Raw genomic sequence first — 27,098 nt, 5'->3', positions numbered from 1 at the left:
TGAAGAATTGGCAGCTTCAGCAAGAAGGAGTATAGGGACACCAATGGCAATTGCACAGCAGCATTTGTGAAATGTCAGCAAATGACAAGGAAAGCTGGTAGGCGACACCCACTCCCCCAGGTCTCTGCAAGCTGGCAATATATTTATTTGTCATTTAAAAATCAGGATGGGTGGCTCAGTCAGTTAAGCATCTGACTCTTGATTTTGGTTCAGTTCATGATCTCAAGGTTGTAGGAGTGAGCTCCCCGTCAGGGTCCCACTCAGCAGGGAGTCTGCTTGGGATTCTCTGTCTGCCCCTCCCCCCACTTGCTGGCTCTCTTTCAGAAATAAATAAATAAATCTCTGTATTTTAGGGAAAGTTGTTTTCTTTTTTTTAAATAAGCTGAACAAAAGCTATATGACTTTTCATCAAACCAAAGAGGTGCAGGGTTTCTAAATAAAAGGTGTCATCTGAAAGTAGTATTGTTTGAAATGACCACCTAATTTTGAGGATTCCAGTATTTACACAAAAATTTTCATAATTCATAATTCATCGTATTGGCATAATAATCTCCTTTAAGAAAGAATTTTAAAACTTGTCATGCATGGGAATTCTTGCAAAGCAGAGCCATCTGAATACACATAATTACCTGCTGTGGTACACCTCACAAACTAGTATGAGAGAATGCTCTTTTTTTTTTTTAAAGTTTTATTTCAATTTAATCTCTACACCCAATAGCTCCAACTTACAACTCTGAGATCAAGAGTTACATGCTCTTCCAACTAAGCCAGCCCCTGAGGGAATGGTCTTTAAAAGGAGAAATTAGGGGCCCCTGGCTGGCTCAGTCAATTAAGTGTTTGACTCTTGATTTCAGTTCAGGTCAGGATCTCGGGGTCGAGAGTTCAAGCCCCACATAAGGCTCTGCGCTGGGCGTGGAGCCTGCTTAAGATTCTCTCTCTCTCCCCTCTGCCCCACCCCTCCATCCCCCCCTAAATAAATAAATAAATAAAAGGAGAAATTACATAGTTTTAAAAGACATATTAATTTGTATAAAATAACTTGCTCTGCCATAAAGCACCATTACAAACCACAGTGTTTTATTTTGGTACTTAAATGACATTTTTGGAGTGAAAATTATCACTGAAGTAACACGTGACCCCCAACAACAAAAAAAGGATTTTATTATATTAAAGAGTACTGTATTAATTTGCCAAAGTTTTCTGACTTAGGAAAGGTATTACCTTCCTTGGATTTGTACTTTAAGATAGTATGCTATACCGTGGGCTGGAAATGTTCACTGAAAAAATAAAGTCATTACCGGGGAGAACACAGAAAATCAAATGTGAACAAATGTTTACTTTCATTAAAAAAAAAAACAGTCAAAAACCACATTGTAGTAACTGTAGGAATGTTGTAATTATAGATCCAGCTTATAGTTTATTACAAAGAAGAGGATGGATCCTGTACAAAAGAGAAACACACCCACTCTTTAGCCAGATACTCCTGGTTATTTTAAAGACCGTCTGTAACCTTTAAAACCAAAGAGGTGAGGCTGGAGAGGGACGTGCAGCACTGTCTGTGGTGTGGTTCCCCCTTGCACGACAGGGAAGCCTGGCGGTGCCTCAGCACAAGATCAGGACAGCACATGCTCCAGAACACCCTGTCGAACCAGCTGCTCACACTTCCACCGGGGTAAGAAGTGCTGAGGGGAAGGTGGGGGAGGGGAAGAGAAACAATTGGAAAAGAATTTCAAATTACATTTTGCATCATTAAAAAGCAGCAACTGATCACATGTTTTTCAAGCAGCTAAGTAGCTAAAAGCTAAACTTAAGTACATTTGAAGCCACTTAAAACTGAACTGAATTCTGATTTTTATAAATAAATTCATAGTTTGCTTCAGTTAAATTTAACTGAAGACTTCTGAATTCCAGTAGGAATTTTGCTCAGTGTCTGCATTTTGGGACTGATGCACAGAAAACCCAGAGGTGGGATTCTGCTGCAGTGGATCACAAGTGGGGCAACAGCTTGTTGGGAAGGCCGCCGAAAGGAGCATCTTCTCCATTAAGCTTCTCTAGTATTGAGTCTGAACATTGATTCTCGTCATAACCACAGTGGCCTCTTTCCTCCTGTATTTTTCAAGGATTAAAAGTATCTGTAATCTGCAACGTGGGTTCTGTTCACACACGATGTGTGAAGACACCAGTACCCAGCTAAGGCTCATCCTCTATGTCCTCCTGAGAGGAAACCACTCTCATTCTGATTCCCTCAAAACACAGGGGCTTAAAACGGAGCCTTTACTGAAGTCTGGGGTGGGGAGTTGCAGCAAGGCAGAAAAACTTTCCAAGCTCACAGATGACCAAAGAAATCTCAAAGAAAAGACAGAGATACTTGGGTAAAAACTAAAAATGCTACGTTAGAAGTTCAGAGCAAATAATCTTAGAAAATAACTGCAGCATGAGGAATTAACACACTAGGTCAGGGGCGCCTGGGTGGCACAGTTGTTAAGCGTCTGCCTTCCGCTCAGGGCGTGATCCCGGCGTTATGGGATCGAGCCCCACATCAGGCTCCTCCACTAGGAGCCTGCTTCTTCCTCTCCCACTCCCCTGCTTGTGTTCCCTCTCTCGCTGGCTCTCTATCAAATAAATAAAATCTTTAAAAAACCAAAAACAAAAAAAACCACACTACTTCAGGGAAGCGTGCTGTGGCTCCATGGCCCTGCAAATCTAATGGGCCTTCCTCACCAGCTTACAGGCCTATCATGGGACCCGTGACCAAATCAATCCCTCCTGACCAGTCAGGAAGACACATGGGGTGTTGAAGACACCCTGCTGTCTAACTTGTTAAATGAATTTTTTAAATGCGAATGTGACATGTAAAAAAAAGGGGGAAAAATATTGAGTTGTTTAAGTTATTCCAGTTCCTACTACAAAGGGGGAAGGGCTTCTGATTTCTGGACAAACACAAACATGCTAGCCATATGGACAAGTATAAAGAAATCTATGGCAAAAAAATGTTTCCCTATTAATGTTTTATATTATGTGGATGATCTATACCAGATTCTATAGAAAACTGGTTTTAGGTGTGGTCAGACATTTTAGAAGTAGATAAATATATAGTAAGTGAAAGACATACAAAATTGTCCTCGGGTTTTATAATTGAGGGTAGGGCAATACTGAGACAAGTTAAAAGCATCTCAAGGGGAAGGCTTCGGCATGGTCCACAGAGAGTGACAACTGTCCAGCACTGGAGCAGACGGCTCAGCTGGTTTCCACCTGCCCCAGCCCCACCTGGGCACTCTGGTGGAGAGATTAGCCAAAGAGCTTGGAAAGAAACTCAAATACAGGAGGACAGTGTTTGAGATGAAGTTTTCTCCTATCTTGCTTTATGAGGATAGCTTTGTTCTTGTGAACCACAGCTTCCTGCTGGGTCCTCCAGAAATACAGATTTTTATGAGAGCACTTCTTCACCATCTACTTTCTATTCATTCGTATCCTACTTTCAAGAGGATACTTGGGAGGGAAATTTTTGCTCTAACAACCGAAGATTTTAGGGTCCCTTGAAAAATATGTCTTTAAAATGTTCAACCTTTGTTTTAGGAAACTATTTATAGCTCCAAGGGTACTAGTAAAATAGATCAATTCACCCTCTCTCAGAGAACCACGAGACCTGAAGCATTCTTTTGCTCCAGGGCATAAACAAAGACATCAATGACTCAAGGTCATTAGATACTAACTGGTTGAAAACAAAATGGGAAGGAAAGAAAGTTTTATGTAGGTCATTTTTCCTCCTATGCTAATGTGACTCCAAACAATTGAGATAGGATAAAAATAAATCTAGTTAATGTGAATTCATCTAATGTGAACTTAAAGACTTCTAAGAAAATAAATACACTGAAATTCTTTGTAAGAAAAAATTTAGCTTTACAATTTCAATCTTTCTCTATTCAACTATTATGTTTATATGTTAAATACTTAGAAATTTCTGATCCATATCACTATTTGTTTGCCAAAGAACTGGGATTTGAAAGGTCATCTACAAGCTGAAAATGAGTGCTTAGCACCTTTTTAATAAATTCAAAGAAAGCAGTTAAATCCAACAATTTAATAGGCCCTTAAGCAGAATAAGCCCACTTACCTAGAATAAGGCCCATTGTGATAATTTCCCAGGAATATGCTTAGTGTTAAATACAAGCAATAACCTAGTAAATTAACCTTTTCTTGGTATATGCAAATCTTTATATTTAGAAAACGGATAAAACAGGGAGTCTTATACTAAGCATAATGCTTATGATACAAATGATCATTACAAGGCAACATTTACTTTGCTACTGATTCTAACATTTCCATCATTCAACACTCTCACAAGGTTTAAAGTATCTCAAGATGAGAAATACCTGGCTATTTTTTTTTAATAGGACTGAAGTACCATCATCAACTTCAAATTCTCCGTAGTCTTTTAGACACCGCACCTGAAAAGAAAAACTGTTGTTTTATCTAAATTATTTTTAATACATATAGTGACCATAAAGTAAATAGGGGTAATAAAAATACCCATACAGTACAAATACTAGGCTTTCTGTCTATGTGTTTCTTCTCTGTGTACCTGGGCATAGGACTCCTTACTGAGGAGCCAATTGTCCTGTTTGGATGGGGAGGAAAGAGAATGGCAGGATGTCCAAATGTATGTGTATGTCTGTGCTGTCAAGGAAACCTAGGGAGCTGGTGAGGGAAGACAACATCACATATTGTGTTCCCTGCAAATCCTGAAAAATCAAAATATTATCTACAAAGAAAAGAGAATGTTTTATCGACCCCAACTTGCCTCATACAGATTCTTCCATGAAATAGCAGTATCTGAGAATAGAACATAGTAAGTTTCCAGTTTCTGTGTTAAAGGGATTCTTCCAATCTTCTTAAATATTCAGATTGTTTCCCAGGAATACGCAGAGTACACCATGAAAGAACAGGTGCAGACCCACATCATAAGAATCAAGAGAGGTTCTTGGTCAGAAGGTAGGAGGGGTAAGGCAGCCTTCTGATAACCACTTCTGTGACTGCCAAGAAGGTCACCGACAGACGGCAACTCTCAGTCTTCCTCTTCCATGAGAACCCAGGACAGGAGTTTGTGCTCCTGAGGTCTCGCACTGGTATGCGTGAAGCCAACCCCACCAGCAAGTTCCAGTCTTCTACTTTTCCTAGATAATTTCATGCCTTAACATGACTTCCAAAGGTATTTTACTTAGTTCAAGAAACACTATATAAGAAAAATCCCTACCACCACTACCACCTTTTTGCTTCTTTAAATAGACTTATATTATGGAAAATCTCAAACATTCAGAAGTAAAAAGACTAATATAATGAAACTCCATCAACTTGCTTCAACAATTATCAACATGTGGCCATTCTTGCTTCCTTACCTACTTCTGGATTATTATTATTTTTTTTTTAAAAGGACAATGTTTATTCAGATATAAGTATTCTTTTTATTTTATTTTATTTTATTTATTTATTTGACAGAGGTAGAGACAGCCAGCGAGAGAGGGAACACAAGCAGGGGGAGTGGGAGAGGAAGAAGCAGGCTCATAGCAGAGGAGCCTGATGTGGGGCTCGATCCCAGAACGCCGGGATCACGCCCTGAGCCAAAGGCAGACGCTTAACCGCTGTGCCACCCAGGCGCCCCATACTTCTGGATTATTTTGAAGCAAATCCTATATACCATTTCATCTATAAATATTTAGGTATCTATTTCTACAAAATAAGATACTTTTTATTTATTTATTTATTTAATTTTTTAGAGGTTTATTAATTTTATTCTTGTTCACAATCAGCTTTTGGTTTCACTGAATTTCTTCTTTTTTTAAGTTTTTATTTAATTTCATTTGGTGTTATATTAGTTTCAGGTGTGAGATTCTTTTTACGAAACATAATCTCAACACTGTTATCACATCTTTTTAATAATTTTTTATTATCATGAAATTCGCGGTCAGTATCCACATTACCCTGTTTCATGAATGTTTTCTTTAGAGCTGCCATGTTACATCAGAATCCAACAAGAGCTACTCATGACATACTTCTGACATGTCTCCACGTATTTTAATCTATACAGTTCTCTCTCTTTTCCCCCTTCACCTTGGCAATCTATTGATAAAGAAAGTGGGTACTCTGGAGGTTTCCCACAAACTAGATTTTGTTGTGGATCCCTGAGGGGTCATTTAACATGTTCCTCAGTCCCTGAATTTCCTATAAACTGAAGTTTCATCTAGAGGCTAGATCAGGTTTGATTTTCTGGCAAATGGTGTTACACACTCCCTCTTGCAAGACCTCATGGAGCACAAATATCTGGTTGTTCCCTTCTGGATGTTAAGACTGATCAGTGGGTCTAGGTGTTAACTGTACCCATCCATAAACATCCTCATCATCTCCATTACCTTTTCACCTACTGGTTTTAGAAGCTGTTTGCCTCTATGTGTTATGGCTACAGAATGGCATTAATTTAGTTCTTTTATTCCTACTGCATTTGTTAACTGGAATTCTTCTATAAAGAAGAAATTTCCCTTGTAAACAATTTGGCTACCCTGAGATAGAGTTTATAGAGTAAAGGCCGATAGATGCTTGATCCCATACTTCTATTCACCACTTTTCAAAATGAGTTGCATCCCTCATATTCTCCAAGGGGGACCAAAAAGACTTTATTTTTTACATTGTTGTTACTGTGATTTGGTATCATCATGCATTCATGCTTCTAACGTACCCGATGTGATGCATCACTGCAGTTAATCATTTTGATGCTTGGATTATCCCTTCCTTGGCCAATAAGAGCTCCTTCAAATCAACTCCCACTTTCTTAGCACTCCCCCCTGTAGTCCTTAAAACACTGTTTTCTAGGAAAACAAGGTATTCTAAGCGCAGCTTGTGCATTTTATTTAGGACCTGGAATCAGTCTTTTATTTCCCCCTCTACTTAAGTCTGGTTTTCTTTAGTGGGAAATGGCATTTAGACTCCAGAATTTGGATGCTTATGGCATTGGGTGGGATGTTGTTTCTATGTCTGTCCAATGGACAGAGCTAAAAAACACTTTCTAACAAAGAGAGATGCTTCAACATGAGTCCATGCTGGTATTTCTAACTCCAGTTTGGGAATATAGGATTTTCACTTAACTTTTTTCATTTTAATATTTGAATCTCTTTTCTCTTATTTTGAAAATCTTGGCTCCTGGTGCCAATACTTTTTTGCTTGATTTATCAATATATAAACTGTTTGAAAATAACAGCAATGATATTATTATTAATAATAATACGATTACTAAAAACAGGTTAAGATTTCTTTGTAATTCTTTTCATCCTTAGAACATATCTGCTAGGGATATACAATCAATTTATGTATTTTAAAGTAATTTAAAGTAATTCCTGTTTGACTAATCTACCAACTTGAAACATAAGTACATGTTTCGCTCTGCTTTCAAAATCTATGGGTTGGTTTTCCACTTCAATTTTTTAAATAATATGTAAAATACATATATGGTTCCAAAGTTAACACTGTTAAAATACGTACATTCAGAAAATTTTAGCTATTCCATTCTATTCCTACCATCCCCCTAGAGGTAACATTTTTGGTTTGGATACATGTTTCCTTTCTTTTTTAATGTAAGTTAATATATATCTTATAACCCCCTTTTCTTAGACAAAAGTCAGCATAATCTATGCATTGAAGAAAAATCTATTTTATTTTAGTTTGTTTTTTTAAAGATTTTAATTTTAACTAATCTCTACACCCAACATAGGGCTCAAACTCACAACCCCATGATTAAGAGCTGCATGCTCTACCGACTGAGCCAGCCAGGCATGTCAAGAAAAATCCATCTTAAAAGGTATACTTACTGGAGGAGGGGGAAAAGATGGCGGAGGAGTAGGGGACTCTTTCTTCAACTGGTCCCCTGAATTGAGCTGGATATCTACCAGACCATTCTGAAAACTCATGAAATCAGCCTGAGATGCAGAAGGATACATCTTTATCTCTACAAATGAACATCTCCAGCACTGAGTATTGAGGTACAAAGCGGGGAGCCGTGAATCCGCGCACAGATATCACAAGATAAACGGAAGAGGGAGGGAGCCGCCGGGCTTGGACTCCGGAAAACAGTAGCCACCTGCACTGGGGAGTCGGCCAGACTCGCGGATCGGGACCCACAAGAAAGCAGACAAGACCGTGAGCCCGGGAATGCATGCGCGACCTAACTGAAAACCTTGGAGCTCCGGAGTATGCATGAACCACACTGAAACAGGGAGCTTGGGAGTGCACGTGGGAACCAGGGGCGGCTGGTGGTGTTAGAAGGACAAAGGACAGACATGCTGGCCCTGGAACCAAGGGCTGGGAGAATGGCTGTGGGGCGCACAACCCGGGACGCTGCGGGGTTTTTAGCTGCACCAACGGAAACAGAGTTAAAGTGGCCAGGAGAGCTCATTAGAGAGCGGACTGCGATCTCTCTGTTCTGAGACAGAGGCTAGGATACGGCCACTGCTGCTCTCTCAGAAGAGTCACAGAAAACCGCCAGGGAAAGCCGCCAGAGAATAAAAGCCCGGAAATACGGGTTCACATTGTGCCCATCCCCACCCCCCTCACAGGGGACAGGGTGACTCTACCCAAACAGGGTTGCCTAAGTATCAGTGCAGCAGGCCCCTCCCCCAGAAGGCAGGCTGAAAAATCAAGAAGCCCACATCCCTAAGGTCACTATAAAACAAGAGCACACTGCCTGGGTCCTGGTCAATAATTTGGGCTCTGGGCATCCCTGCAACCTCTCCTCATCAGAATGACAAGGAGGAGGAACCCTCAGCAAAGAAAGGACACAGAGACTGTGGCCTCTGAAACAGAACTAATGAATATGGATATAACCAAATTGTCAGAAATGGAGTTCAGAGTAACAATGGTCAAGATGATGTGTAGGCTTGGGTGGCACAGCGGTTGGGTGTCTGCCTTCGGCTCAGGGCGTGATCCCAGCGTTATGGGATCGAGCCCCACATCAGGCTCCTCCGCTGTGAGCCTGCTTCTTCCTCTCCCACTCCCCCTGCTTGTGTTCCCTCTCTCGCTGGCTGTCTCTATCTCTGTCGAATAAATAAATAAATAAATAAATAAATAAATAAATAAATAAATAAAATCTTTAAAAAAAAAAAGATCATGTGTAGGCTTGAAAAAACTATTAACGAAAATATTAACAAGAATACAGAATCTCTAAGGGCAGAAATGAGAGCGAATGTGGCAGAAATTAAAAATGCTATGAGTCAAATTCAGTCTAAACTAGACGCTCTGATGGCCAAGGTAATGAGGCAGAAGAACGAATTAGTGAATTAGAAGATAGGATGGTAGAAGAGAAAGTTGAAAAAGAAACATGGCTCAAAAAAATCCAATCTTCAGAATGTAGATTACAGGCGATTACTGACTCAATGAAACGTTCCAATGTCAGAATCATTGGCATCCCAGAGGGGGTGAAAAAAGACAGAGGTCCAGTAGAGATATTTGAACAAATTGTAGCTGAGAACTTCTCTAATCTGGCAAAGAAAACAAGCACTCATGTCCAAGAGGCAAAGAGGATCCTTCCCAAGGTCGACAAGATCAGACCTACACCACTGTCACATCACAGTGCAATTCACAAATCTTGGATCCAAGGATACAGTCTTGAAAGCAGCCAGGGGGAGGAAAATCCTTACGTACAAAGGGAAAAATATCAGAATTATGTCAGGCCTGTCTACAGAGAACTGGCAGGCCAGGAAGGGTTGGCAGGGTATTTTCAAAGCTCTATCTGAGAAGAACATGCAGCCAAGGATCCTTTATCCAGCAAGGCTGTCACTCAGAATTGATGGAGAGAAACTGACCTTCCAGGATCGGCAGAAACTGAAGGAATACGTGACCACCAAACCAGCCCTATAGGAAATATTAAGGGGATTCTATAAAAGTAAAAAGGACCCAAGAGTGATACGGAACAGAAATTTACAATCTATAGAAACAAAGACTACACAGGCAACATGACATCATTAAAATCATATCTCTAAGAATCACTCTCACTGTGAATGGCCTAAATGCTCCCATAAAACCTCACAGGGTTGCAGATTAGATAAAAAGACATGACCCATCCATTCGCTGTCTACAAGAGACTCATTTTGAACCCAAAGAGACATCCAGACTGAAAATGAAGGGATGGAAAACCATTTTTCATGCCAATGGACCTCAAAAGAAAGCTGCGTTAGCAATTCTCATATCAGACAGATTGGATTTTAAACTAAAGACTGTAGTTAGCGATACAGAAAGGCACTATATTATTCTTAAAGGATGTATCCAGCAAGTGGATATGACAATTATAAATATCTACACCCACAAAAGGGGAGCAGGTAGATACACAAGCCAACACTTAACCAGAATAAAGAGACATATAGATAATAATACGTTAATGGCAGGGGACCTCAACACTCCGCTCTCAGCAATAGACAGATCGCCTAAGCAGAAAATCAACAAAGAAACAAGAGCTTTTTTTTTTTTTTTAAAGATTTTATTTATGTGACAGAGAGACAGCCAGCGAGAGCTGGAACACAGCAGGGGAGTGAGAGAGGAAGAAGCAGGCTCCCAGCGGAGGAGCCCAATGTGGGACTCGATCCCGGAACGCCGGGACCACGCCCTAAGCTGAAGGCAGACGCTTTAACGACCACGCTACCCAGGCGCCCAAGAAACAAGAGCTTTGAATGACACACTGGACCAGATGGACCTCATAGATATATACAGAACACTACACCCCAGAACAACAGAATACTCATTCTTTTCAAAAGCACAGGGAACATTCTCCAGAATAGACCACATACTGGGTCACAAAACAGGTCTCAACCGATACCAAAAGACTGAGATTATTCCCTGCATATTCTCAGACCACAACGCTTTGAAACTGGAACTCAATCACAAGGAAAAATTTGGAAGAAACTCAAACACTTGGAAACTAAGAACCATCCTGCTCAAGAATGATTGGGTAAACCAGGGAATTAAGAAGGAGATGAAGCAATTTTTGGAGACCAACGAAAACGAAAACACATCGGTCCAAAACCTATGGGACACTGCAATGGCAGTCCTAAGGGGAAAATACATAGCCATCCAAGCCTCACTCAAAAGAATAGAAAAATCTAAAATGCAGTTTTTGTATTCTCACCTCAAGAAGCTGGAGCCGGACCAGAAGAACAGGCCTAACCCATGCACGAGAAGGCAGGTGATCAAGATTAGAGCAGAGATCAATGAATTAGAAACCAGGAGCACAGTAGAGCAGATCAACAGAACTAGAAGCTGGTTCTGTGAAAGAATAAATAAGATCGATAAGCCACTGGCCAGACTTATTCAAACGAATAGAGAAAGGACCCAAATTAATAAAATTATGAATGAAAGGGGAGAGAGCACGACCAACACCAATGAAATAGGAAGGATCTTTAGAAACTTTTATCAACAGCTTTAGGCCAATAAATTAAACAACCTGGGAGAAATGGATGCCTTCCTGGAAACCTATAAACTACCAAGACTGAAACAGGAAGAAACTGATTATTTAAACAGACCGATTAATTATGAAGAGATTGAAGCAGTGATCAAAAACCCCCCCCAAAACAAGAGTCCAGGGCCTGACAGATTCCCCGGGGAATTCTACCAAACATTCAAAGAAGAAATAATACCTATTCTCCTGAAGCTGTTTCAAAAAATAGAAACAGAAGGAAAACTACCAAACTCATTCTATGAGGCCAGTATTACCTTGATCACCAAACCAGGCAAAGACCCCATCAAAAAGGAGAATTACAGACCGATATCCCTGACGAATATGGATGCCAAAATTCTCAACAAGATCCTAGCTGATAGAATCTAACAGTACATTAAAAGGATTATCCATCACGACCAAGTAGGATTCATCCCTGGGATGCAAGGGTGGTTCAACATTCGGAAAACGATCAGTGTGATAGATCATATCAACAAGAAAAGAGTCAAGAGCCATAGGATCCTCTCAATTGATGCAGAAAAAGCATTGGACAAAATACAGCATCCTTTCCTGATTAAAACCCTTCAGAGTGTAGGGATGGAGGGTACGTTCCTCAATTTCATAAAAACCATCTATGAAAAGCCTACAGCGAATACCATTCTCAATGGGGAAAAGCTGGAAGCCTTTCCCTTAAGATCAGGAACACGACAAGGATGCCCACTCTCGCCATTATTATTCAACATAGTACTAGAAGCCCTTGCAACAGCAATCAGACAACAAAAAGGGACAAAAGATATCCAGATCGGCAAAGAAGAAGTCAAACTGTCTCTCTTCGCAGATGACATGGTACTCTATATGGAAAACCCAAAAGACTCCACCCGCAAACTACTAGAACTTATAGAGCAATTCAGTAATGTGGCGGGATACAAAATCAATGCTCAGAAATCTGTTGCATTTCTATACACGAACAATGAGACTGAAGAAAGAGAAATTAGGGAATCCATTCCATTTACAATAGCACCAAAAATCATACATTATCTCAGAATTAAATTAACCAGAGACGTAAAGGACCTATATTCTAGAAACTATAAATCACTCTTGAAAGACATTGAAGAAGACACAAAAAGATGGAAAAATATTCCATGCTCATGGATCGGAAGAATTAACATAGTTAAAATGTCTATGCTACCCAGAGCAATCTACACTTTCAATGTCATCCCGATCAAAATAGCAATGACATATTTCAAAGAACCGGAATAAATAGCCCTTATATTTTGTGGAACCAGAAAAGGCCCCAAATCGCCAAGGAATTGTTGGAAAGGATAAACAAAGCTGGGGGCATCACGTTGCCGGATATCGAGCTGTACTACAAAGCTGTGATCACAACGACAGCATGGTACTGGCACAAAAACAGACACATAGACCAATGGAACAGAATAGAGAACCCAGAAATGGACCCTTAGCTCTTCGGGCAACCAATCTTTGACAAAGCAGGAAAAAACATCCAGTGGAAAAAAGACAGTCTTTTCAATAAATGGTGCTGGGAAAATCGGACAGCTATATGCAAAAGAATGAAACTTGACCACTCTCTCACACCATACACAAAGATAAACTCCAAATGGATGAAAGACCTCGATGTGAGGCAGGAATCCATCAACATCCTAGAGGAGAACATAGGCTGTAACCTCTTTGACATCGGCCACAGCAACTTTTTTCTGCACAGCCAAGGAAACAGTCAAAAGAACTAAGAGGCAGCCCACGGAATGGGAGAAGATATTTGCAAATGACACTACAGATAAAAGACTGGTATCCAAGATCTACAAAGAACTTCTCAAACTCAATACACAAGAAACAAATAATCAAATCAAAAAATGGGCAAAAGATATGAACAGACACTTTTCCAATGGAGACGTACAAATGGCTAACAGACACATGAAAAAATGTTCAACATCGTTAGCCATCAGGGAAATTCAAATCAAAACCACATTGAGATATCACCTCACACCAGTTAGAATGGCAAAAATTGACAAGGCAAGAAACAACAGATGTTGGAGAGGATGTGGAGAAAGGGGATCCCTCTTACACTTCTGGTGGGAATGCAAGTTGGTACAGCCACTTTGGAAAACAGTGTGGAGGTCCCTTAAAAAGTTAAAAATACCCCATTATCCAGCAATTGCACTACTGGGTATTTACCGCAAAGATACAGACGTAGTGAAGAGAAGGGCCATACGCACCCCAATGTTCATAGCAGCATTGTCCACAGTAGCTAAACTGTGGAAGGAGCTGAGATGCCCTTCAACAGATGACTGGATTAAGAAGACGTGGTCCATATATACAATGGAATATTACTCAGCCATCAGAAAGAATGATTACCCAACATTTGCAGCAACATGGATGGGATTGGAGATTATGCTACGTGAAATAAGTCAAGCAGAGAAAGACAGTTATCATATGGTTTCACTCATTTATGGAACATAAGAAAGAGCAAGAAGATCGGTAGAAGGAAGGGAACAATGAAGGGGGGATAAACAGAAGGGGGAATGAACCATGAGAGACTATGGACTCTGGGATACAAACTGTGGGCTTCAGAGGGGAGGGGGATGGGGGACTGGGATAGGCCAGCGATGGGTATTAAGGAGGGCACGTATTGCATGGTGTACTGGGTGTTATACGCAAATAATGAATCATGGAATGTTATATCAAAAACTAAGGATATACTGTATGGTGACTAACATAACATAATAAAACATTATTGTAAAAAAACAAAAAAATCCAGGAAAAAAAAAAAGGTATACTTACTTCTATATATAGGCTTTTTGGAGGTTTCATATCCTGTGTGATGTCCAAACCTTCATCTCCTCCCAGTGACCTCATGTAAGTAGCAAGGGACTTTTTATAATGATTGAACCATTCCATCTGGAAACATAAACAGTCATTTGACAATGTTATAAGAAAACAAACTTGAAGAAATTGTATAGTCATCCTTTCATAAATAGCACATTTCCCCACATAGATCACTACTGACCATTCATTCATTTAAACTACAAGTATTACTAATTGCCTGCTATGAACCAGGCGCTGGTCTGGGGATTTAGGATGGATCATTTGACACGGTGAACAAAAATCTCTATGCTCACAAAAGTTACACCTTAGAATACTTAATCACAGACCTAAGGAACATTCGACCAGATACAGAACCATGAAGAAAACACCATTTCAGAAATAGGATCTCTCCAAACTCTGCATTGAATGTTTTTCTGAAAACTATAAAACCCTGCTGAGAAAAATACTCAAGTGTCCATCAACTGATGAGTGGATAAGGTATGTGTATCCATACAGTAGAATATTATTCAGCCATACATCAGAACGACGTTCTGATACATGTGAGCACATGGATGAAGCTTAAAAACATGCTAAGTGAAAGGTACAAAAGGCCACATACTGCATGATTCCACTTAAATGAAAATCCATTATGCGTAAATCTATATAGAAAGAAAGTAGATTAGTAACCTCCAGGGGTGGGAAGATGGGAGAAAATATGGAGTAACTGATAATGGAAACAGAGTTTCTTTTGGGGGTGATGAAAATGTTCTGGAATAAGATGGTGGTAATAGATGCGCAACTCTGAATATACAGAAAACCCCCAAAAAACAAAAGAAAAAAACCCCTCAATTGTATACTTTAAAAAGGTAAACATTATGGTATACAAGTTATATCTCGGTAAATCTGTTATTTTTTTTCATTGTTGAGAAGAAGACATAAATATATGTTGGGATTACCATATACATGATTCAGTATTATAATCATATCAACTCACCTATAGATTCAATTCAATCTCAATCAAAATCTCAATTAAAAAAAAATAGAACCTAAAAATTGAGTCTAATAAAATATTGAGACTAAAATTTACATGGAAATGCAAAGGCCAGAAACAGTTGAGACACTTGAAAAAGAACAAGATGGTAATACTTACTCAAGACTTATAATAAATTTACAATAATTACAACAGTGTAGAACTGGTATGAGGACAGATTAACAAAAGAGAAGAGAAATTTCCCTATCTCAAATCCTCAGATATACTGACACTCAATTTACAACAAAAGTGGCACCACACATAGAGCAATGGGGAAAGGAGGACCTTTTCAATTACGTGGTACTGGATCATCTCAATATCCGTATTCAAAATGCAACTTTGTACACAGAAATCAATGCCAGTACTGCAGATCTCCTCATGAAAGGTAAAACAGAACAGCTCCTAAAAGATTCCATAGAAAAACGTCGTCATAATCCTCATCAGAAAGTGTGTGTGTGTGCAGGTGTGCATGAGCCCTCGGGTTTAATAATGCACCTGAATGACTCACAGAACTCTGGAAAGCTCTACACTTATAGTCACAACTCTATCATAGTGAAAGGGATTTGAATCACTACGAGACAAAGGAAGAGACAAGCATGAGGTCTAGGAAGGTACTATAGGGGCCAAGGGTAGGTCACCCCAAGATAGGCCAATTTGGCATGAAGACTGTTTTGAGTTAAAAAGCAATTAAAACCCAGCAGATTCAGGAAAAGCTCTCTACCTCCTTTACAACTGCCTTAAAAAAATTCAGATGGAGGAGCTGCTCCAGGGAGAGAGCTCCCACCATAGACAACTACATTATACTAGGAACAAGGTATGGTAGACAGGGAGGGACCTAGCAAATCCTGTTTGATCAACGTCCTTTGTCTCATTGTTTCTGTGGGCTTAGCAAACATCTGTTTACCAAACATTTGTTCTTTTTCATTCTTCCTGAGGATTACATTCTTCCCCTTTGAAGTCCTTGGGGCCCCTGGCTGGCTCCATTGGTAAAGCATATGACTCTTGATCCTCTTGATCTGAGTCTTGAGTTCAAGTCCCGCGCTGGGCATAGAGCTTACTTAACAACAAAAAAGACATATATACCTCATTTTGCCTGTTTTTGGAATTTCCGTGTCTGTGTGGATTCCCTGTATGTATGAAATATGATTTTCTTCTGTTTATCTGTCTCATGTTGGGTCACCTGGGTGGCTTAGACAGTTAAGTGTCTGACTCTTGACTTTGGCTCAGGTCACTATCTCAGGGTTGTGAGATTGAGCCCCGAGTTGGGCTCTGCACTCAGCACAAAGTCTGCTTAAGATTCTCTCCCTCCGCCCCTCCTCCTGCTTGTGCACATGTATGCCCTCTCTCTCTAATGAATAAATAAATAAAATCTTAAAAAAAAAAATATGTCTCATGTCGGTTTGATTCTTAGTCTGGCTAAAAGGACCTTAAGGGGACACAGGACGCTCTTGCTCCCTGACAGTAAGCAAACATTAAGCTTCTAGTGCCCTCTCCCTATGGAATCATGACACACTGCCCTCCTGGCACAATGATATGTAACAATACACAGAAAGTACTATCAACCAAGGAGGCTCACACAAGCTTTAGTGTCCAGAATTTTTCCTGGGGTTTCATCACATGGGCACCATTGCTTAAAATACTATTCATGTGACTGAGCTCCATCTCTAGCTCCCCTCTCCTCTCTGGAAGTTTGACTGGCATCAAGAGATTCAAAGCTCCAAACCTAAGGAGATAGGAGGACCCCCCAAATTTGTAGCCAGTTAGTCAGAATGGAGGGAAGCCCTGGGAACCCCCAAACCTGAGGCTGGTGTCTGCAGTAAGGGCAGTCTTAGCCTGCGAAGTTTGGTCTAACTAGATAGTGTCAGAAGTCACTGCAAGCCTGTAATAGGTAAGTACTACTACCATCCTAACTGTGTAAATGAGGGAATTTAAGCATAGAGAGAACTCAAGTCACTTACCAAAGATTAGACAGTGGCAGAAACAACATCTGAACCCAAGTTTACTTAACTCTAGTCAAGTCCTTAAATATTGGGCTAGCTCTGAGCCTTAGTGATGGGACAAATGAAGAGTTTTGTTACAGATATTCATGTTGACTAGGAAAGTACACAGACACACAGACACACAGACACACACACACACACACACACACACACACACACTTTATGGAAAATCCCTAAATAATAATACCAGTTTTTTTAATGCTACTGAAGGATCACTAATAAGTAACGTAATGGGACTCTTTATTTTGTTAACCAGAGAGGTTTCCACATAGCAATTAAAATTACTCCTACCATTCTTATCATAGTATATACTAAATAAATACAGCCCCAAAACTGCTGAAAAACAGACATTAAAGACAGAAATACCATAAATACTATTATAGAACAATGCCAGAACCAACATTTTCCATATTCAGAAACGTGAACAACAGTACTAGCTTACTTCTTCAGCAGACATGTGAAATCGTAAGGCATTGGGCAGGACGCTACCATACTCCCACCTGAGTGCTCTGATCCGAAGCAATCGGTCATACCTAGGATGGAAAGAAGGTATGAGACCACATGACTATAAGAAGACACTTTGGGGATGACAGGGAAACAGAAGTATGGCCTGGATGGGTAGAGTGAAGGGTTCTTTGTTTCTCTAGGTTTGAGAATGGTGCCGTGGTCATGGGAGAAAAGGCCCAAAAGGTCCTTATTTCTTAGAGTATTCAGTGGTAAAAGCCCATCAGGTTCTAGAATAGTTTAACACAGGCAAATAAAACAAGATGAAGCAAATATGGGAAAACATTAAAAACTATTAAACCTCTATGATGGCTTCATGGGAGTTCATAATATTATTGTCCCTAGTTTTATGAATATTGCAATTTTTCATGATAAAAAAATTTAATGGAAAAAAGAGAAGTATTTAGAATGCTTATACAGGAAAAACAAATCTAAGAATTTCTGTTATCCATTTGAAATGGTTAATTAGGAAACCACATGGAAAGTCCTCCATTGTTCCCTGCCACCTGAAGCAAAAACTGAGAAGCTTACAGGTACGCTACGGCACAGCGTCGATTTCTTAACAAAGAACAGTGTCGAAACTTGATGGTTGGTATCAAGTCACTTCGTCCACCTGACTTCACTTCATTCCTGGTAAGAACATTTAAAGAAGAAAAGAACAAATATACATATTTCAGCATAAGGAAAATTTTCAAAGCCAACTAACAACTGACTTCCATATTTGTTTTTATCTATTTATAATTAGCAGTTAATCTAACCAAAGAGTACCTGCCGCCTCATCAGAGCTTTTACTGATATGTTAAAAGAGAAAAAAGCCAAAAGCCAAAAGGAAACTAATCTACCTAAGAGCATGCTATCAGCATTTCATTTAACCACGTGGTATTTTGCATTTTTGCACACTGATTAATCTCCATTATTTTCAAAAGACACACAATGTGTTTACTCACTTTTTTGAATTCTTTTATCGTTAAGAGATAAACCTAACATCATGGCTCACAAGATTATGGTCTTATGTCATGTTTTTATTTAAAATGGTACTACTCTCTTGATGGTTTTTCCAAATTCTTGCAATAAAGTGAGTTAAAATGGAGTCAAAATGGTGCTTCACTTATCCCACAAATACTTATTGATTTTCAACTATGTACGTGTCCTATAGTGCAGTGTTCACACAGAGAGGGAAAAATTTTGGTTTTGCCCTACAAAATGTACATCTCCTTAGATATTAGACAAGTATCACATTTAAAAACCAGATGTATAATTAATTAATTGGCACAGAAGTTCAGTATTACACAATAAAGGATTATGAAGATGGATGGTGGTGATAGCTGTGTAACATTATGTGCATATTTAATACTACTGAACTGTATACTTAAAATGGTTGAGATGGCAAATTTTATGTTATTTGTATTTAACCATAATAAAAATGATGGAAAAATACAAATCAAAGACAGATGTACAGAATGAGTGAGAATCTACTTTGGAGTTTTAAAAGGAACTGGATGGATGTGAAAAGGATTCCTTCCTGCAGTGCCTGCTTCAAGCCCTGAAAATAGAGGAAAAAATCTATGTCCCCGTCCTATCATGTCTTCTGGATCTGCTCTGTACACTTCTGTTATTCTCTGAAAGCCAGATTCGATCTCCACATTGTTTACAATGTGCTCTGGATTATAAAAAAACAGTACAAATAAAATATGCCCAAGCTAACACCAGAGTATTTCATTAAGTACGTAAGGACTTCCTAAAAAAATTTACTTTTACATGAGTAATTAAAGAGGAATAGACTTCTTCTGACAAAAAATTTTAACAGAAACTGGTAATAGTGACTTCCCCCCACCAAGAAAGAAACTAGGAGGGTAGGGCACAGAATTTGGGATCACATATTAGCAAATGGTACAAATATAGCAAATAACAGGAAAATCATTCATTCTCTTCCTGGACTAAGGCCTGTTAGGCCACCTCCTAAGTAAATATGTCTTTAACCTGTTCACTTTCTACTTAGTCCAGGTCACCTCTGCTGTCACCTGCATGGCCAGCATGCCTCCCTCTCCTCTTGATCCCCTTGTCTACTGTCCACGCAGCAACTAGGGTGATCTTTTAAAACACAGCCATGCCACCAGCAGCCTCATGTGCTTGAAATTCACACCTGGTGTCACCCTTTGCCTGTTTGCTAAGCTTCGGCCATACTGCCCTTCTTTAACTATCACTGTCCTGAGCACCCCACCCTCCTTCAAAGCTCAGGGCCTTTGCATATGCTGCCCCCTCCACCTAGGACGCTCTCTGCCTCACTGAAGCAGGCTTCTCCTTTAGATCTCAGCTGAAATGTTTCTTCCTTGGAGAGAACTTCCCTGATTCCTCAATCCAAGCCTATCTTTAATTAATTATTCTCTCTCGCAGAACTCTGTTGTTTTCCTTCATGGCATGTATTCCAATTTGGTGTATCTGTATTTATTATCTGTCTTCTGCATTAGATTGTGAGGGCTATGGGGGCAGACGTCTTTACTGTGTTGTTTACAGCTGAAATACCAGAGCCACTTATTAGCACATAATCATTTAGTACATATTTGTTATATGAATTAATGATTGAACAAACTGCTTGGGAACTTGAGTTCAGGACTTTATATCTGCCTTACGCATACTGTAAACCTGCTATGGTTCCGTTCCTCACTCCATCGGTGAAGATTTTGCTGTATCTCTCCTTAAACATCGCAGTTGGAAAATGCTCCCATTATTCATGTGCTCCACAGATCTTACCAGCATGTTACTGATTTCTATGCCCAAGTAACTGATAAAAACACTGTACCTAACAAAGCCAAAAATGAAACATCAGGTCACAGACGGATGTCTCTCTAGGTTGAGAGCTGAATATCTCACTTCTGATCCCGGAGTTGATACTCCTTTGTGTCTTACTCTTCGCCAAATCAAGAGAACCTATGAAGTTTGTCACACAGCCAAATTGTCCACTGTGCCACCACCACGCTCAGCTCTCGATGTTCTCTAAACCTAGAGCCCTCTCACACACCGCACCGTGGCCTTCTGTAGCACGGATTCTCGGGGAGCTCCACTCAGGCTGCTGGAAATCACTGCTGCTCCTGTTAAGTGTACACATCTCCTGTTATCCCTTTACTGCACTAAGGTAGCTAGTACTGAAAATGAGCAGGGGAAACTATAGGTTTCACTTTGTTAGGATTTTTATTTGCTCCTGTCTCATCTCTTTTAGATTCACTCTAATATCTTGCAAGTCGTATCATTCAAATAAATATTTACTGAGCATCTGCTGTGGACCATGCACTATTTGAATCCCCATAGATTTAGGGCGATCAACACAAACCCCCTCAGTCCTGTATAGCTACAGTATGATCAGGCGCACAGAGAATTAAAAAAAAAATCATATCTAAAAACTGATGGAACATTATCTGATTTCAGTATCATATTTCTTAAGTTGCTTTAAAATATCAATCTCATTAGGGTGCCTGGGTGGCTCAGTTGGCTGGGTGTCTGGTTCAGGTCATGATCTTGAGGTCTTGGGATTGAGCCCCATGTCAGATTCCCTGCTCAGCGGGGAGCCTACTTCTCCCTCTCCCTTTGCTCTTTCCCCCTGCTCGCGCTCTCTCTCTCTCAAATAAATAAAAAATCTTAAAAAAAAAAATCAATCTCATCAAACTTACACATCAGACTGGTTTTGTTCATATAAAGCTTTCATCTCCTCCAAAACTTGCCTGAGTCCATCCTCCTAGAACATACAAAATGATATTGATACACGTCCATTAATTCCACCAAGTCTGTAGCAATGTCTGATCTACTCTATGTTTATCTTTGATTCATATATCTTATCAAAAAGCAGTACCTGTGGGAATGCCTAGAACAGTGTTGGTGAGGATGAGGAGAAAGTGGAACCCTCATACATTGTAGGGAGGAATATGAAATGGTGCAGCCCTATGAGAAACAGTCTGATGGTTCCTCAAAACGTTTAACATAGAATTACCATATTATCCAGCAATCCCACTCGTAGGTATACTCAAAAGACTTGAAAACATATGTTCATTCAAAAACTGTGTATAAATGTTCAGAGCAGCATTCTTTATGGCAGCCCCGAAGTAAAAACACCCAAACATCCATCAACTGATGAACTAATAAACCAAATATGGCATATCCGTTCAATGGAATATTATTGGGGCATAAAAAGGAATGTCGTCCTGCATGCGTCAACATGGATGACCTTTGGAAACATTATTCTAAGTGAAATAAGCCAGACACAAAAGGATAACTATTGTGTGATTCCACTTACCCGAAATATCTAAAATAGGCAAATTCGTGAAGACAGAAAGTAGATTAGATGTTACCAGGGGCGGGGGGAAGAGGGAAATGGGGAGCTATTGCTTAATGGTTACAGAGTTTCTGTTTCAGTTGATGAAAAAGTTTTGGACAGAGGAGTGATGGCCGCACAATGATGTGAATGTAATTGAGGGCACTGAAGTGCACACTTAAAATTGGCTAGAATGGCAGCTTTTATGTTATATTTTACCACAATAAAAAATAGAGGAAACAAGCAATAAAAGGAATGAATTACTGACAACGTAAGCAGTCAACATACTGATGAAGGATATTCTCAAATACACTGTACTCAGCAAAAGAAGTCCGATACAAAGGAGTACATACTGTACGATCCCTACTGGCCCTTCCCAGAAAAAGTATGCAACTCCTGGCACCCTGAATCCAGACACCTCCCCGCAAAAAAAGACAACTATAATCTGTAGTCGCGGAGAGTACATCAGGGATTGCCTACGGCTACGGAGAGTAGGTAGCTACAAAAGGGGAAAAGGGAACCCTTGGGGTGACAGAATCCTTGACTGCGGCACTAGTTATAAGGATGTATAAATTCGTAAAAAGCTAAAAATATCTGCTAAATTTGTATTTTGTTGTATATAAATTATATCTCAATAAAATTAACCAAAAAAACCCACCACTCCTTTAGAAGCAATAAAGCATGACAAAAGTATGTAAATAACTTTAACGAAAACAGATCTTAAAAAATTACTACAAGGGTAGTAGTGATACCTAGTCCTGGGATCAAGTCCCCCATCGGGCTTCTTGCTCAGCGGGGTGTCTGTTTCCCCCTCTCCCCCTGCCCCTCCCCCTGCTTCTGTGTATGCTCTCTCTCTCAAATAAATAAATAAAATCTTAAAAAAAATCACTACAAAAAATGAACACTTTTGGTTTGCAACAACAGAAGGACCAAAGGCGTTTCTCTACTTATCCACCTTGGGGCAAATTTTAAAAAAATTTCCTTTCGAAGGATAAAAATATTAAAATTCTGAAATTCATAAATATTACACAGTAGGTCTGTCAGCAATCCAAAGATAAGTGACCCAACTACTTCTAGGGCCAACATACATGTAGCAAAAACATTTTGGCACTATTGGTATAACTACAAAATCAAGAACTTAACCCTCTTCAAACACAAGAAAATACGTAATTCCCAATGAAAAACATAAGCATGACTCCTATCTTCCCTTTCATCAAGTAGTTAAACAGAGATAATGGAAAAGTCTGATTTATTAGAATTCAGTTAAATATTCCTTTTATCAGCAAATACTATTTTAAGGAATAGCTGAAACTCCTGTATGATTCATAGATCTGCAGGTATACAAAAGACATGTGTGAAATAATTTTATAAAAATACACCCATGGGGGGGGCGCCTGAGTGGCTCAGGCGGTGAAGCATCTGCCTTCAGCTCAGGTCAATCCCGGAGTCCCGGGATTGAGTCCCACACTGGGCTCCCTGCTCAGTGGGGAGTCTGCTTCTCCCTCACCCTCTGCCCCTCCTCCCTACTTGTGTTTTCTTTCTCAAATGAATAAAATCCTAAAAATAAACAGACACACACACACACACACATATGCTGGGGCCCCTGGGTGGCTCAGTTGGTTAAGTGTCTGCCTTTGGCTCAGGTCATGATATTAGGGTCCTGGGATCAAGCCCCGTGTTGGGCTTCCAATTCAGTGGGAGTCTGCTTCTCTCTCTCCCTCTCCCTCTGCCCCTACCCTCTGCTCGTGTTCTCTATCAAATGAATAAAATCTTTTAAAAAAATAAAAAAATGAAAATACACACATGCTTTCAGATTTAGATTTATCTATAGTAAAAATTGTACTGTTTTGTGTTCCCACCTCAGGCTGGGAGCCCAAGATAATTTTCCTAAAACCTCACTTAAACTATTAGCAGTTCTGCATATAGAAAGTGGACAATTATTTCAATTTGCTGAATACAGCACCTAACCTTGAGGGCGTGGAATGAACAAGGCAGAGTCCCTGCTCTAGACCCAGTGACTATCATCTTCCCGGGAACAATGATTCTTGAAAGGTCCTGTGGGTCATGGGCCTATCAGCCCTCACATCAATCAGATAGATTGGCCTGTCCCCGCTTGGCTGTGTCAAAGACTGGTCAAACGCCTCGGGCCGAGTCTTCCAGGCCGCTGAGTCACCTGGCAGATGGGTTTGTTAGTGGAAGGTGCCTGTGCAGCAAAAAGCTGCAAAAGGTGCTCTGCCAAACTAAAACCTAGAAAAAGGAATGATTTTATAACTTTTAAGTTTGCCTCTGAACCCCCCAAAAGTGGTATCTTAAAATTTGAGTGAAACAGAGAGCAGGATGGACTGAAGGTCTGAAGAGCCAGTCATAAGGCCGGGGTGGCCAGCTCCTGCTGGACGAGTCTCTGTCTCCTTGGGCTTGTCTCCTCCTGTGTTACATAACCTCCAAAGTGCCTGGTCGTCTGAGTGCAGCGTGGGGTCGTATTTTAGAGCCTGCGTGCCTTGGCATTCCGGCATCTCTGCTGCCCGTCCCCCACTGTCTCCTCACTTTTTAAATGGAGTAACTGTCCTGAAAGAACAACAGACAGGAAATCTAGGAAATCTGTGTTCAAGGGGAGGCTTTGCTCCGATATGCTGTAAGTTCAGACAGGTCCCTGAACTTGATCTAGAATTTCTTTCGGCTCAGTCTCATTTGCAAAATGACCTAACTGTTCGACCAGGCACTCTCTAATGTTCAAAACAAAACTCACCTTTCCCCAAACACTCTTCCTCCTGATCTCTGATGCTGTATCTGAGAGAGAATCCCCTCAAGATCCTCTGTGATTCCTCCTTCATTCATTACCCATCCCATCTCCACCCCTGTTCTAACAGTTACAAGTCCTGTTTGCCTCATCTCTGAAACCCAGACACTGATTTCTGGGCCCAGCGACCAGACACGGTTTGGACCATACGCAGCTCTCATAGTAGGTCTGTCAAAGAGCGATCATAAGCACCCCTGCCACTGTTCTTTCTTATCTCCAATCTATTCCATGTAGTGCTGCCATCACCACCCTCAAAACGTAAAAAACTGTCCTGTCACTTCCCTGTCTAAAATCCTTTACCAGCTTCCAAATGCCTTATACATGAATACACAACTCTCCTGGGCCTAGAACCCACCTTTGTAGCCTCTGCACACACATCAGTCCCCCCTTCCTATGTGACCATGAGTCTCTGCACGGCTGTATCCTTCAGCTCCATTGCCTATCTTCCTTCTCAGAGTGGGGACCTCATCCTTCCAGGCGTGGCCCCAACGCCCCCTCCTCTACCCCAGCTCCTACCAGCATTTCTCCTTATGCTCCTGTGTACACCTCTCTAGTGTCCTCACACTGCATTCTAATACTCACATTTCGTGCCCCTCTACCAGCAGAACATGCCCGGTATCCACGCAATGGCTGCCCTGTGTTAGGGAAAGTAGTCAAGGATGGAATTTAAAGTGCAAGTTTGAAACCAGACTGCCATGGTTTAAATCCTAGTTTCACTTCCCACTGGCTATGGCCAAGATACTTAATCTCCCCAAGCCTCTGGATACATGGCTGGGAGAAATGGTTTAAATCTCAAAGTGTTCTTATAAGAACAATGGATAACATAGGCCACGTGCTTAGCACCCTTTCGAGGTAGTAAGAGAAAAATAAGAATAATGGTAATAAGTAGTAGTGAGTAAGGGACAGGCAGGGCTAGGTAGGGAGAGAGAGGTAGGGGGCTACGGGATCAAGCTCATACAAATCTCAAAAATTCAGAGATATAAGGAAACCAGAGCTAAGGGAACAAACCAGACCATCCTGTCCCAGGTGTGGGAGCTGGGGTCTTATTATGACAGCTACGTGTGACCAACAAAGAATTACAGGACGCTGAAAAGGAAGCAAGCCACTGACGATGTTATCACTAGTCCTTACTCAAGGGTGCTATCAACAGAGAAGTAAAAAAGATTTAAGTTCCCTGGTTAGCTTTCTATAAAAGACCAACCCTAAAAGCCCACAAGGGTAAACCTGTCAGGACCCCTCCCCCTCCCGAGAGCTTCTTCTGTTTCATCACTTACTAAACCTCTAACGGTTTACTCTCCTTTGTCTGAGAGATTCAGTCTTCGACTAGGTGAGACAAGAACCTCGCTGGTCTCCCACTTCAATAGCAGCGGCAGTGGTAGACAGAAAATTAATAGCAAAGACTGATGTCGCTGCTACTTGTATGTCAGGCATTGTCCAGAGAAGCTGACATATATATATAGATATCTATATATCTATATATCTATATATATATCTCCTAAGGCCCTCGCTACAGGAAGAGTTGAGTGCTATTATTATACTCTTTCCCGTTTTTGCAGAAGAAACGGACAGCACAGAAAATCTGAGTAACGGCCCCAAGGTCACACAACCGAGTCGGAATCCCAGTCTGGCTCTACAGGCCTAGCTTCTGCCTGAGTGTTCAACAAATGCTAGATGGTTATCAGGCAACCAAGAAATGCTTGGTCAAACAAAAGAACCAGCAATAACGGTATACTGGAAAACACTAAAAGAAATATAGTCAGGAAATCACCAAATCGATGGGTGATATAAACATGAATGCTCTTTTTCCTGCTAGGTTTTGTTTTTCCGTGTTCCAAAATTTCTGTTCCCGACTTTAGAGCTGACACCCTGAGAAAGCCCATGCTCCGAAGAGACCCCCGCCCCCCCCCCCGCGCTTCCAGGGCCCGCCCCTTCAGCAAGACCAGCCCTGTTTACCCCCTACCCCCTCACATTGAAGGCTGGCAGCTGCCCTTCTGGCGCGCGATGCAGCTCGCGAACCAGCTCCATGGCCTTTTCGCAGAACATATCCTACGCGCCGCGAGCCCTCGTCAACGGCTGGCTCTCACGCCAAACGGTCGCCGGGTTCACGCACACCGCTCTGGGGGTCCTATGGTTTCCAGTCCCGCAGCTGCGGACGCTCGCCTCCTCCTCTGCTT

The 27,098-nt window shown here is 40.7% G+C and overlaps 1 protein-coding gene across 1 annotated transcript; it reads right to left on the bottom strand.

Annotated features, from left to right (window-relative positions):
* Positions 1-1,377: 1,377 nt before the first annotated feature.
* GINS1 (GINS complex subunit 1) lies at positions 1,378-27,098 on the bottom strand. The gene is made up of 7 exons (XM_045810896.2): positions 26,893-27,098; positions 21,490-21,554; positions 18,356-18,454; positions 17,763-17,853; positions 14,267-14,383; positions 4,374-4,448; positions 1,378-1,682 (listed from the first exon to the last, which is right to left on the bottom strand). Exons 1-7 carry the CDS (start codon positions 26,965-26,967, stop codon positions 1,614-1,616), a joined length of 591 nt encoding a protein of 196 aa, XP_045666852.1. The 5' UTR covers positions 26,968-27,098; the 3' UTR covers positions 1,378-1,613.

Source organism: Ursus americanus, chromosome 22 (genome assembly GCF_024610735.1).
Source record: "Ursus americanus isolate L20-20 chromosome 22, mUrsAme1.1.p, whole genome shotgun sequence".
Taxonomy (NCBI): Eukaryota; Metazoa; Chordata; class Mammalia; order Carnivora; family Ursidae; genus Ursus; species Ursus americanus.
Note: the sequence above shows the minus strand (reverse complement) of the source record. Positions and strands in the feature narration are given on the sequence as shown.

Bases quoted from the DNA above. Each gene is read 5' to 3' on its own strand.
- GINS1 (XM_045810896.2), bottom strand. From the start codon at position 26,967: ATGTTCTGCGAAAAGGCCATGGAGCTGGTTCGCGAGCTGCATCGCGCG. The intron at 21,555-26,892 runs GTGAGGGGGTAG...TGTATGTTCTAG, and splicing joins GGCAGCTGCCAGCCTTCAAT to GAGGATGGACTCAGGCAAGT. The intron at 1,683-4,373 runs GTATTTCTCATC...CCTTCCCCTCAG, and splicing joins TATTAAAAAAAAATAGCCAG to CACTTCTTACCCCGGTGGAA.